General features: G+C 52.6%; 6 protein-coding genes across 6 annotated transcripts; 3 read left to right on the top strand and 3 right to left on the bottom strand.

Annotated features, from left to right (window-relative positions):
- Positions 1-318: 318 nt before the first annotated feature.
- On the top strand, positions 319-701 carry BDV17DRAFT_292677 (DPY30/SDC1 family protein; the record flags this gene model as incomplete). The annotated part of the gene is made up of 2 exons (XM_073762420.1): positions 319-542; positions 602-701. 2 exons carry the CDS (start codon positions 319-321, stop codon positions 699-701), a joined length of 324 nt encoding a protein of 107 aa, XP_073614074.1.
- Positions 702-1461: 760 nt separating this feature from the next.
- BDV17DRAFT_128757 (uncharacterized protein) lies at positions 1462-2133 on the bottom strand. The gene has a single exon (XM_073754119.1). The coding sequence runs from the start codon at positions 1905-1907 to the stop codon at positions 1518-1520; it is 390 nt and encodes a 129-aa protein (XP_073614073.1). The 5' UTR covers positions 1908-2133; the 3' UTR covers positions 1462-1517.
- Positions 2134-2568: 435 nt separating this feature from the next.
- BDV17DRAFT_267090 (RNA recognition motif domain-containing protein) lies at positions 2569-4093 on the bottom strand. The gene is made up of 4 exons (XM_073758328.1): positions 3682-4093; positions 3492-3563; positions 3318-3417; positions 2569-3230 (listed from the first exon to the last, which is right to left on the bottom strand). Exons 2-4 carry the CDS (start codon positions 3529-3531, stop codon positions 2879-2881), a joined length of 492 nt encoding a protein of 163 aa, XP_073614072.1. The 5' UTR covers positions 3532-3563; positions 3682-4093; the 3' UTR covers positions 2569-2878.
- On the bottom strand, positions 4073-8180 carry BDV17DRAFT_267086 (putative PHD finger domain protein). The gene is made up of 2 exons (XM_073758327.1): positions 5351-8180; positions 4073-5300 (listed from the first exon to the last, which is right to left on the bottom strand). The coding sequence occupies exons 1-2, from the start codon at positions 7822-7824 to the stop codon at positions 4229-4231; spliced, it is 3546 nt and encodes a 1181-aa protein (XP_073614071.1). The 5' UTR covers positions 7825-8180; the 3' UTR covers positions 4073-4228.
- A 114-nt stretch (positions 8181-8294) lies between these two features.
- Positions 8295-9525, top strand: BDV17DRAFT_267082 (uncharacterized protein). Its single transcript, XM_073758326.1, has 5 exons — positions 8295-8387; positions 8451-8665; positions 8728-8736; positions 8810-8881; positions 8951-9525. The coding sequence occupies exons 1-5, from the start codon at positions 8365-8367 to the stop codon at positions 9040-9042; spliced, it is 411 nt and encodes a 136-aa protein (XP_073614070.1). The 5' UTR covers positions 8295-8364; the 3' UTR covers positions 9043-9525.
- Positions 9526-10403: 878 nt separating this feature from the next.
- BDV17DRAFT_292673 (glycoside hydrolase family 95 protein) lies at positions 10404-12708 on the top strand (the record flags this gene model as incomplete). The annotated part of the gene is made up of 4 exons (XM_073762419.1): positions 10404-10900; positions 10988-11169; positions 11223-11549; positions 11618-12708. 4 exons carry the CDS (start codon positions 10404-10406, stop codon positions 12706-12708), a joined length of 2097 nt encoding a protein of 698 aa, XP_073614069.1.
- Between the last annotated feature and the right edge of the window lie 485 nt (positions 12709-13193).

Below are 13193 nucleotides of genomic sequence, written 5' to 3'. Positions count from 1 at the left end.
TAAGTTGCGCCCCTCATCCATACTTCCCATTCACTCTCCGCCCTTGCCTCCGCCCGGACACTCCAAAATACTGCCACCTCTATTCCACAATTGACTTCATTCTCTATTCCTCCCTCCATCTTCTCTCATCCACGAATCCATATTTCTCACCATCCTTCCAAGACACAGACACAAACTCAAAGGACCCTCCAATCCCACCCAGACCATCAAATTTTTGACCCCTACGCGAACCCCACCGACGCAGTCCCACCACCAGCGTCCGCACGGTCACCGGTCACGACATCAACCCCCCCAATACCACCACCAACAACAACAATCATGGCCCACGACCTAACAACCCCAAACCCCGCCCAAACTGGCGGCGCAGCAAACACTCCGACCCCGGCACCGGCACCTGCCGCAGTATCAAGCACATCCGTTGCAAACCCAAACGCAAGCAATGGGAACCCCGTCCGGCCCGGCGGCGCCCCGGCGCGCGTGTACATGAATGAGAAGATCGTGCCGTATTTGCTGGAGGGGATGAAGGGGGTTACGAGGGAGCAGTATGTTTCCCATTCCATTCTAGATTAGTATTTTAGAGTGTTAATCGGTTATATATTAGACCCGCGAACCCGCTACGCGTGCTGGGCGAGTTTCTCATTCAGAAGAGTAATGAGGTTGAGGGTCAGGGGCAGGGGACGTCGGGGAAGGCGCCTGAGTAGGCTGGCTTACTTAGGTTGGGGTTTATCGATCCGTTGAATCTGTTTATGAGGAGCCCTGGGAGCGTGACAAACCCTCTGCGACTGGCCATGGGGTCAGGGAAAGCGTTCGACCGCGGCTTTTTGATTCTCTCGCCGAGAGGAGCGCGACGCATTTTGCTCCTCCCATATCTCGTCTAATGATGACGTTTGCGTGCCTGCTCTCGCGCAGCCGTGGGTTTTGTGCACCCTAGGCTATATAGGCATCTGGCGCGTTGCTACGTTACGGTTGTGCCTTTCATGCTTCACGAAAGGGAGATATACGTGAAGAGAACTAAGCTATGCAGATGTCGGAACAAGGAGCCGGCTGATGCACGCGTACTTGAAACTTGCACCGCCGTTGATAAAGCTGGATATTATCAAATGTATGATAGAATTCCTAGGTAGATGACTGTTAACCTTGAGCTCAAATAAGAGGTTATCAATATTGAAAGTTACATGTACGGAAGCACAAAATATATGCAAGTACTGGAAGCGACAGTTAGCGCGACGCAGAAAGGCGGCATCTCAATCTTATACGCGATCTTGACGGCGAATAGAACCGTGAAGCATTGTAGCAGGCTTGGCTGCAATGAAATGCAGTGCACTAGCGCTGGAATTAGCGGCCTTAAGCGCCCCAGTTACGCCATAATCATAGACGCGCCCCCTCGAAGCCAAGACGAGCAATAAACAAACCATCGACTACCGTACACAGGTCGCGGGTTAATTTCAAGAAATAGAGGTCGGTTGGTAGCTGGAGCTGGATTAGCAGTTGCCATCATGACATACCTTCTCCAAGATTCATGGCCGCAACATTGAAGGGGAAGATGAAGTTGTGAGGTGAGCTGATGTTGATATCCGGATTACGTTGAACCTGCCTGGAGTGTGCTCGAATCTATGGCGGAAGCGGTGGTCCTCGCTGGCTGGTACTACAGGCACAAACAACGGTATGGCGGACTGGCGAACTCCATGTCGTGTGCTTGCTTGAGAGGATGATTGAGGGCGAGTGAGAGTGGCATGCAAGTGTGATGGCCTGAAGACAGATTTTATGTGTTTCCTGGCCGAATACAATCGAGTCGTTACGTAGAAAATGTTGTATAAGACGATAGCAAAGGCGAACAGCTGACTAGCGAGATAACGACCAATTTCCGGTGAAGCTGAAAGAGCTGAAAATGTAGAGTGTTGACCCATCTGACAATCCGGGGAATTACAACGTTAATAAAAAATCCTGCACTTCCCTGCCGCCATAGATTCCGGTGTATCGAGCGAAATAACATAAAAACATCTGCCCGCGTCTGATGGTGTCGATTCTGAGTTTCGTGTCTTGTCCCAGGTTCCAGCTGCAGGAACGGAAACAATCGAATGGCCGCCAAGCTGATGTTCCGAGCCCGCTCGACAGGATACGTAAATTCGAAGACGACTTTTTTCCGCAGCTAACAACATAAATGACGCCCAAGCGTTGACTCGTCGAGATGAAACTCAACGAATCATGCCATCCGAGGAAATCGAAAATAAATCATACCGAGGAACATAAAAGGGAAGCAAAAGGGGGTACAGCATTAATGACAAGGAGGAAGGGGAGAAAGGGGAAATTATCGAAAAAAGCGACATAGGAAAGAGGTTGAATCGTATGCGATCCTGCCTATGCGGGAGGCGTTGAATGGATATGCTGGCGAGATTCTCGACCTACCTTCCGGCGTACCGATCTTCGCCACGGGGTTCGTAAGAACGACCAGCGTAAGGATCGCGAGAAGGAGCACCATGGCCATAACTGGGAGGGTTAGCATCACGGTCATAGTAGCCACGGCGTTCGTCACCCCGACGATCATCGCGGCGTTCATCACGACCGTACCGTTCCTCACGGCCGCCGGAAGCGTAGCGGTCAGCTCCACCGCGGTATCCACCACTGCCACCACCAGGACCACCAGCGTAGTCATCACGATAGTCACGACGTCCATAGTCGCGGTAATCACGGCCACCGTAGTCGCGGCGGTCGCTGTACGAGTCGTAGCGGCCATAGCGGTAGTCGTCACCACCACGACGCCAGTTGCCACCGTAGCCGCCACGGCGGTCATCGTAGCGGTCGCCACGGCCACCTCGGCGTCCACCACCGAACTCTGATATGATATTAGCCATGGCAATATGTAGGTTGAAAAGAAAAACTAACCACGCTTGGGAGGTCCGAAGTATTTGCCGGGAGTAGGGGTTCTGGGACGGCTACGACGAGCCTTCTCAATGCTGAGAGTACGGCCTTCGATAACCTCACCTTGCAGGCCCTCCTTGGCCGCATCTGCCTGCTCAGCAGTGACCATGTTGACGAAACCGAAACCACGAGATTCCTTAGTGTGAGGGTCAACCATGATGGAGCAGTTGTCGACGTCGCCGTACTTCTCGAAAAGACGCGAGATATCGGATTCAGTCAGACGGGGGTGAATGCCGGTAACGAAGAGGTTGGAGCCGGTGTTGACAGCACCCTCTTCATCATCAAGCTGCTTGCGGGGATCGATGGGCCCACTGAAAGCATACTGTCAGCACAATGTCCGTCTAGTAGATGATTACAGCGGAACAGTGTCATGAACAAAACCAAAAAAGGCGACATACCGCTCGTCAAGGCGACCGTTGGGGGAACGGCTGCGAGCGCGGTCAGTGCGCGGCTCGTCACGAGGAGAGGCGCTACGGTCGCGGGCGAAGCGAGGCTCGTCTGAAGAGAGAATGTGTTAGTTGTGGTCGAGAAGCACATCGAGTTTGGTGCTGGGGCAACGCAAGTTGACATACCATCGTAGCGACCGTTCTCGTGATCGTATTCGGCAGACATCGTGACGGTTGTTAAGGAAGAGATGCAATAAGCTGAGAGTCGCCAGGTATTAGAGACCGAATAACACGGAAGGAACGCGCGTAACACAAGAGCGCGGCGATGTTCGTGTCAGGCGCAGAAAATTCCGCCACAGACACAGGGAGCAAATACCTCAGAAGAGATGATCGAGAGGCAACTAGAGTAGAGATTACGAAGTTGCTGCTGGTTTGAAAGAAGAAGAGTAGAAAGAAAGAAAAAGAAGAGGAGAGAAGGGGAAGGGAGATGGAAGAAGGGATGAGATAGAGAGAGGTGAAGGTGATGATGAAAGGGAGGAGGAATACTCGGATCCGGGTGCAAACAGAGTGTCGACACCTCAGGCTTGAAGGCGGTGAAGCGGGCAGTTCAAGTCCAGAACCACGCGGCTCTTGCGCTATTGGTGCCAGGAAAGTAAGGCTGCCAAGTCTACCTGTACGCCACGACGCCTCGAGGTCGGGCAAAGTTGAAAAAGATACAACACAGACGACTAATTGAAAGAGACACCAATGATAATTTTACTCCATATGCCGACTATGCTATATAAAAGCCATACAAATGAAAATAAAGCTGTCTTGGAAAAGTTGAATATCCATCGAACGCCCGTCCTCCATACTTATGGTAAAATGTACTCAACATGTAAAGTGTAAAATGAAGCAATTAAAGCATCCGTAGTAAGCAAGCATCACCTGAAGCCACGCCACCGTCGCCGAGTCTGATGCACTTTCACCCCTTGCTCCGGGCCTGAGCTGTTCGGGGCGCCGTTGGTGGAAGCGCCGGCGCCGGCATTTGCACCTGCAGCACTGTCTTCCAGGTCATCGTCGTCCACGAGGTCGTTCAGTTCCTCTTCATCCAATTCGCTCAGCTCCTCACTCAAACCACGCATGATCTCTCGACCTGTCCACCTTTCCTCATGGATTGTGGTGCCCACAGGATCGAACGGCTGCATATACCATTGGATGCCTCCCTGGGATAAAAAGTGATGCTGATCACCATGAAGAGCTGGCGGCGATAGCGGCACTTGCGGAGCTTCATTCGCCTGTTTGGGTGGGGTCGTTGTTTCAGGTTCACCAGTCTCTTCAGGCGCGTGAGCCGGTTGAGGTTCGTTCGGAGGCTGGACTGGTGTAGAGGTAGCGTCGTTTGTGGCCGGGACCTCGGCTGGGACATTCTCAGACATCGTAGGTGCCTCCGCATCCTGCATTTCAGAGTCTTGTGGTGCTTGCAGCTTGTCGGCCTCGGGAATGGCCGTCTCTGTTGTGCCTGCTGGTGCTTCCTCTTTGGGCTCTGACTTGGTCGTAGAATCGGGTTCCACATCCATCTTATCGGTATCATCGCCAATGGGACCAGGCTTCTCATCAGTCTCGTCCTCAACGCGCTCCCCAGCATCAACCTCAGAGCCCCTCCCCGATAAGACGCTATCGCCTAGCATGGTATCTAAATCTTTGAGTTCCTGCTCAAAGGGCTGACGGTTTAGTTCGCTCTCTTTGCGAATAGCATCTTCAAGTGCTGGCTGGATAGCTTTGATAATGCGCTTCGCCATTTTTCTCTTTTCTCGCTGCTCCAGGCTAAGCTCGGGAGCACGCCCACTGATCTGCATCTGGAGCTCAGCGGTATCCCCAGCTGGCTGGACACCAATCTCCGATGTGAAAACACTGGCTAGGTGGGCGGAGAAGGATGACACCGACGGGTAGTAGCGTTGCTCCAGCTTTTTGCGAATCGCGAAAAGACCTAGCCTGAAAATACCCTTGCTGTCGAGTCTAGGAGTGGATTAGCAGTGAACTTGAATTCAGAGAAACAAGGTGCTTACACTTGAGCCTTCTCGAAGATGGGCCAGAGCAGAGGGAAGATTGGGAAGTAAACGTTGTCCACAATGCTCCGAAGCATTTCAGCATCTTTCAACTTCTCCAACTCACGCTTCTTGACCTCATCGCAGAGTATCTTTAGTTGACCCAGATCGTGGAATAACCGCTCTCCGAATTCGATGCGCCTTTGTAGTCTCTTGCCACCGGTCGGTCCCATGGCAGTATAATCCCTTCGGGTCATCTCCATAGAAGAGAACGTTTCCAGTTGCAGCTGTAGACGCTTGAGTAGGGCTGCGCCTCGCCTCGCCTCGCGTTTAAGGGTCCAGTATTTGCAGGCGTCCTCAGCATACTGCTTTCTTTGCCGAACACTGAAGCGCTGAAGTGATGAGACGACGGAATTGAGAACAACTTGGGGAATGACAGGAGCACCGGATGGTAACTTCCAGATGGTACGAGGTGCAGTGGGCCGCTTCCGTTTGTTGCCTCCAACGGTAAGAGTGATGCGCGGCGTATGGGTGCGGTGCCCGTCTTCGTCGTCCGGATCGCCGCCAAGAGGATGAGCAGGTTCCAATGAGAGAGCGGCAGCTTGGCTGTCGCCCCAGCGTCGGCCTTGCATCGTGGTACGGTAAAATTCAATGGCCTCAGCTGTGGCAGCGTCGGTACCATGTTCGCGGCGCCATTCCGGTGGAACGTGCTTATCACAAAAAGCTTTGAGAAGGTGTGAATCCGTCACAGCTAGGTTTCCGTGACCAGACTTCATCTTCAAATAGAGCTGTGCTCTGCGCGCACATGTAACGTGGAAAGCGACGAAACAGTTCTTATTACTGCATTGAATGGATGCGCCCATTCTTTGGCGACAAATGTAGCATTGCAGCTTCCAACGGCTCCTGGGCACCTTTTCGATATCCGTGATTGGTTCCATGAGAGACGGATTGCCAATAGATACTTCGGGAATCCATATGGCGCATAGAAGATGCGACCATTTCGAAGTAGCTGTCTGCTTGAATGCCCCTTCGGTGTTCGGACAGAAGATGCAGTTCGGCGATCCTTTGCCTATAAGCTGACATTTGCGACACAGCCACTGACCCTCGGGAATGAAAGGTACACCATAGCACTCTTGGTGCACTGCGAGATCGCAGCCATCGCAAAACACAATTGCATTTGCGTTCTCGCAATCGCCATCATCACAAATAGCACATTTGGTGTCTTGATCCTCGCCGGACCCTGTGGTCTCACCATTGACAGCAGCCGCCGAGCTTGATCGAGGACGATGTGTCTGCGGGGGCTTCGGATTTGGCTTTGGAATACGTTTCTCAAGACTGTGCCACTCCTTCTCAATCTTTGTCATCGTGATCTCAAAGACCGCCGGTTTTATTGGCTCAAACTGATCCTCTCGTCGCTTCATATTGTACTCTTCCAGCCATTTCTCGTCTTGCTCGTCCATGTCATATTCAACTCGACCCGTGAGTGGATTAACCTCTCCCTCGCCAGGTACCTGGTTACTGATATCCTCCTCCTCCTGAGAGCCCTCGGGCATTCGAATTAAGCGGCGATCATGGCGGAGAAACAGGTCGCTCTCCTGGTATCCGACACTAGCCATAGTCCGATCCACGTAATTTTGCTGACCGACGCCGGGCTGGTCATAGAATGTGAAGGGGTCTTTCAGTCGAAATGAGGGTTTCGGTAAAGTTAGCTTCTCGCGAGGATTGGGACCTGGCGGCGGTACGACTTTGGGCTGTGGAGTGAAGACGCCGAGGGACTGCAAGATAGCCTCTGGGCGACGAGGGGGGCGTCCCGGCCTTCGCTTAACCGGTGTTTGAACAGAGCCATTGGCATGGGCGCGGATCAACTCGGCGACGGGGTCGTTCTCATTGGTTTTTGCTAGACCGTCCGGGGACAAGATATTGGCAAGATGCGCTGATGGAGGGGGCCGATCCACCTCCGTGGACGGAAACACCGCGAACTGGGCATCAATATCCAGCTCCGGGTGGAACTCTTCCCATCCTCGCTCCTCTCGTGGTTTGTACCCGTCACCCTGTTGCAAAGCGAGCGCAGCCGCTGTGGACGAACCAAACCGTCCGCGGGTCTGGCTCTTCTCCCTTCTTAGACGTGTAGACGGAGGTGTGGCTGGGGCGTGGACTGGGGGCGGCGGAGGGGGTAGGAGCTGTTGCGCGGATGATTCGCTCTCCTTCATCTGTTGACGAGTTCGAGAGATAGAGTTTCTCCGTTTCATTGGGCTCAACTTGGGTTGTTTGGGTTTCGGCTTCGGCTTTGGTTGTTTCGGTGTCTCCCTAACCTCAATCTCAATGTATCTTCCTCCACCACCTGGACCACCTGGGACGTATTTTCGTTTCTTGATAGGAGGACCCTCGACGACTGGAGCTTCGGAATTGCCTACATCTTGGAGAGGGGCCTTTGAGCCGTTCTTCAGCGGTCCGCCTCCAGGAGAGCGGTGTTTCGGGGAGGAAAAGGGCGCCATGGCGGTAGGAGTAGGTGGATTGCACCGAGATGTAGGCTATGCGATTGTTAAAGACAGTAAGCAGAATAGCGAATGAATCCGTGTTTGTCAAGCAGTCACTGCTTATCTCACACCCGCTCAATGTGGTAAATAACAAAGCAAGACACGACCCAGTTCAGGGGGAAAGCCAATCATGACTGGGAGAGCAGAACGTATTATAAGCGCCAGTCCATAGACGGCCGGAGAGTCACGAAAAGCGACACGCGACAGGAGCTTGTGAAGCTGTTGTTGGAATCGCCTGCGCGGCGTGTAGAAGGCGGCCCGTGGGTCAGTCTCGGCTTCAGATCACCTGCGCTGCATGCCTGGGGCAGTAAGGCCGCAATTCCGCGTATCAATGGTTGGGCGCGACCGGCAAGTTTGTAATACCGGTACCGATAAGTAATCAGCCACCGCTCGGCCCCGTCACCCCATACAATCCATACACTTTGACAGCCGACTAGTCGCATTCCCCAGTTGACCCCCTCGTGCGTCAAGCTTACTCGCGAAGCTTAGTTCTACAACATGAGCGGCGCAGCTGATGACCGGTAACTCTACCCTGCCGACCAGTTCCTGTCTATTGTCAACGCGACCGCTGATTTTGCTTTTAGGTGGCGCGGAGGCCGTGGCTTCGACCAGAACCGCCAATCCGGACAGCGGCACGCGAACCCCAGAGCGTTGAGCGCACACAGCGGACCCCGTGGAGGACAGCAGAACAATGCACCTAAAACTAGTTGGGCGGATGAAGTTTCGGGATTAGACCAAGAACAGCACATTCCTGTCGGAGGCTTCAATGCCGAGGAGGCCAAGGCGGCTCTTAGGAGAGGTGTGTTATCGTCTGTTGCTTGCGGGAGTGCACGTCGCTAACCTTTGATGTCTCTATTGCAGTTTCCGGAGGTATGCGCACCCAATAGTCGTTCCCCACGATGTCGTTTCGATTACGTGGCTGATCCAATATACACCTCAACAGCGAGACCATACTTCTACAGACCTCAAGGAAAGGATGCAGGCAATCGTGCAAGTGGGCCTTGGGGATCGAAACGTATGTCTATCCTACACTCCGGAACTGCCCAATATAGAATCGTGGCGACTAACGTCACGAAATACACAGCCAACACAATGGCGAACGGAAAGGACTTCTTCCTCGAGCTCCGAAAACAAGTCACAGCCCTGCGCCAGGGAGAAAACGTTGCGGGAGGTTGATGAATGAAAGATATACAAGAAGGTGATGAGGCGAGGAACCTAGAGGGATGAATTCAAGATGATGCAGAGCTCTGCGCGATTCTCACTACATCGACCCTCGACGAGTGATGCGAACTCCATCTTTGAGAAGAGCTTGATGTTGGTCGGTTGCTGGTCAACTGGGTGTTTGATACGCAACATCGTCTCGGAGATAGACTTGGCGGCGAAAACGGCTAGATGTGCATACAGAAATGGCGTTGGCTGCTTCATACATAAGGTAGCTCAGCGAAGATGATACCACTGAAAATGAAAATAAACATCAGATCGTATGATTGAAGCCATAATTCATTATGACGAGGATAGCCGCATCCCAGCGTAGCTGAGTGGGATTGTATCGTCGCTTGCTGGGTAGCTCATGGTATGAGGTGTATCGCCGTCGAACCGACATACCGCAAATATATATTAGGTAGCAAAAGCCGCGCCATAGTCTACCACAAATTACAACCGCGGATCACCAACACTGACGGACGCATTACAGAGCTGCCTACAGTCATTCCCCTAGTTCATGAAGTATCAGCAATTTCCCCCGCTCCCCTCCCCAGCGAGAGATTTGGCCCTGATAATCATCTTCACCTCGCAGTGACCAAGCAGCCCCCTAGCCACCGTAGCTCTCAAGCAAGCTTTTGTCGGGAAAGTCCTCTTCTGAAAAATCGCACAGAGAGATTGCAAACGATAGGATATTTTTATTTAGTTCCGTACCAATACAATTCCCCATATTGGAAGGAGGGGAGTATCGTCTGAGGTGTGCGCAAGGATTACGAAGATTCTCCTAGGCAGCTGATGCCTACCTTATGCTTCCACCCCAAATAACTACCAAGGCCAGCGCCATACGTATGTGGGAGCATAGTCCACATCTGCGTTGGGGCATCTTCTACATAAAGTAATTTAGCCCGCCCTCGAGATGCCCGTTGTCTATGCAATACTTAATGACTCGCGTCATGGCTGGCGTCCAAGCCCTGATCTGCATACCCCGGATTAGTCCACCAATAGATCCTGTCCCGCTAGCCCTAACTTCTCCGCATCGCCGGGGTTGACAGCAAGGATTCAAACAGACTGCCCTGGGGGGTCGACAAAAAGCCTTTCTGAGAAAATACCCTAATACCCGTCTTCCGGTAGGATTGGAAAAACAATTGATGTCATGATACTACTGGCTTCTTCACTATTAAAAGCTGCTAGGGGAAGACAAAAATAAGGGGGCTGGGGGGGGGGGGGCCCTTGGTATCAGTTCGCTGTTCTTCTTTACGTAGAAGTAGTCAATCCCCAAAGCGAAGCAACGGAGCTACCTTATCTACAGAAAGAGTCCCCAAATTCAATTCATAACAATGAAGCCTTACAACTCCCACCTAACGCGCGCCCGTCCTCTCCTATTTTCACTCCTAATATCACCAACCCTCGCATTCCCGAAATTCGATGCAAGCCGGCACCTATGGTATACCGCCCCCGCAAACCCCACAAACTGGGAAGAAGGCGTCCTCCCCATCGGAAACGGGCAAGTGGCAGCAACAATCTACGGCGGACTCCAGGATGAAACCCTAACAATAAACGAGAACAGCATCTGGAACGGCCCGTTGCAGGATCGGACACCGCAGGTTGCGAGGGAAATGCTGCTTAATGGGAGTATTAGTGAAGCGGGGGATTTTGCCCAACGCGAAATGATGCATTCTGTTGATACGATGCGCGGGTTTAGTTATTTTGGAGATTTGGAGGTGAAGTTTGGGCATGGGGGTGGTGAGGATGGGGTTGAGGGGTATAGGAGGTGGTTGGATACCAGGAGGGGGGATGTGGGGGTTGAGTATGTTGTTGGTGGGGTGAAGTATACGTGAGTATTATTTGGCCTCTTCTCTTTCATTTTTTCCCTATGTTTTGCAAGCAGTGATCAAGTAGCGCTGATTCTGTGCCCGGGTAGGAGGGAGTATATCGCTAGCTTTCCAGCCGGGGTTCTTGCTGCGAGGTTTGCAGCAAGTGAACAGGGTGGCTTGAGCCTAGATACTACTTTCTCCCGAGCCTCGAATGTTACCGCACAAAAAGCTTCTGCTGATGAGGGCCCGATCGTGTTTAGTGGACAGGCAAGCTTTGTGGCTGAAGGAGGTACGCCTTTTATCCCAGTAACCTACCTAGTCCTCCGGCTGATCCTCACGTAGCACAGATTGTTGTAACCAATGGTTCTCTATCTATCTCAAACGCCACAACAATTGACGTTTTCTTCGACGCGGAGACGAATTATCGCTACACCAGCCAGGACGAAATAGACACCGAGATCAACCGCAAGCTGAAGAACGCCCTCAGTAAGGGCTTTGACGAGATTAAGCGTGAGGTTCTCGAAGATTCAGCTAGTCTCCTCGGCCGCGCCTCACTCAATCTCGGAAACTCCTCGAGTGAGTTTCAAGACTTACCTACAGACGAGCGGATTGCCCTCGCTCGCTCAGGCCTAGAAGACCCTGAACTGGCAACACTAGCCTGGAACTACGGTCGACATATGCTCGTTGCCTCGTCATGAAATACTGACGCAGAAATTGACCTACCCGCAAGTCTCCAGGGCATTTGGAACATCAGACCACGGCCGCATGGGGCGGAAAGTACACTATCAACATCAACACGGAGATGAACTACTGGCCCGCGGGACCGACGAACCTAATTGAGACGCAGGAGCCACTATTAGATCTATTCGGCGTTGCCTACCTCAGGGGCATCAAACTGGCCAGGGACATGTATGGCTGCGAGGGTGTTGTCTTCCATCATAACCTTGAACTATGGGGCGACCCGGCGCCAGTCGATAACTATACCTCGGCGAGCATGTGGCCGATGGGGGCAGCATGGATTGCAACACACTTGATAGATCATTATCGGTTCACAGGGGACAAAAAACTGCTTTCGGAAACGGTGTACCCGTATCTCATTGACGTCGTGAAATTCTACCGGTGCTATACCTTCGATTACGAAGGGTACAGAATCACAGGCCCCTCCGTCTCACCAGAGAATACGTTTGTCATTCCGGACAGTTGGATAGACCCCGGTTCCTCAGCAGCAATGGACCTCGGAATCTCAATGGACGACCAAATAACCTGGGAAGTCACCAACAACCTCCTCGAAGCCGCATCAGAGCTCGGGCTCGACGGAACCGACCCAGACGTCTCAGCAGCACAATCCTTCCTCGACAAAATCCACCCACCGCGTATCGGCGCGGCCGGCCAAATCCAAGAATGGCGCCTCGACTACGAAGAGGCCGCCCCAGGCCACCGCCACCTCTCCCCCCTCTTCGGCCTCCACCCAGGCACGCAGTTCTCGCCACTGACAAATACCACGCTCAGCTCTGCCGCCGAAAAACTTCTCGATAAGCGACTCGAGGACGGCTCAGGAAGTACAGGGTGGAGCAACGCGTGGTTCATAAATCAGTATGCGCGACTGGGCCGAGGGGAAGACGCCTGGGCGCAGCTGGAGAAGTGGTTCTCGCTTTACCCGTTGAGGAACCTCTGGAATACGGACGATGGCGCGATGTTCCAGATTGATGGGAATCTTGGGGTTACGGGTGGGATTACCGAGATGCTGTTGCAGAGTCATATGGGGATTGTGCATATTTTGCCGGCTTTGCCGGGGGATAGTGTTCCAGAGGGTTATGCAAGGGGTTAAAGGCGAGAGGGGGATTTGAGGTTGATGTTGTGTGGGTTGAGGGGAGACTGGTCAGGGCGGTTGTGAGGTCGGAGTTTGGGAACGTTTTGAGGGTCAGGGTTGCTGATGGGGAGGAGGTCTATATAGATGGAACATTGTATGAGGATGCTGTGGAGACGGTCGAGGGAGGGGAGTATGTGGTTACCCTGGAATAGTATATTAGTGCTGGTAGTACGATAACTTGAAAGAGAGGCTGAAATTTTTGAACGGGAATATGTGAACTTCTGCCGGGAATTCTGAGTCTTTGAGATATGATGTCCATGATGTAGTACGCCAGTCTGGTAAAGCGTCAACCAAGAATGGCAGGAGGTGAACGTATACCATAAGTAGCAGCATTGCAGGACTGTTTATTCACTTCGAGGGTACTCTAGCTAAAACAGTGCTCGGAAGTAGAAAGCCGCCGGGTAGTGATTTGGTGACTGAAGCAGAAGCCAAGGCAAGCCCTA

This window comes from Aspergillus undulatus, assembly GCF_047715775.1.
Source record: "Aspergillus undulatus strain CBS 261.88 unplaced genomic scaffold BDV17scaffold_35, whole genome shotgun sequence".
Classification (NCBI taxonomy): Eukaryota; Fungi; Ascomycota; class Eurotiomycetes; order Eurotiales; family Aspergillaceae; genus Aspergillus; species Aspergillus undulatus.
The sequence above is the reverse complement of the archived record's forward strand: the minus strand, read 5'-3'. Positions and strand labels throughout refer to the sequence as shown.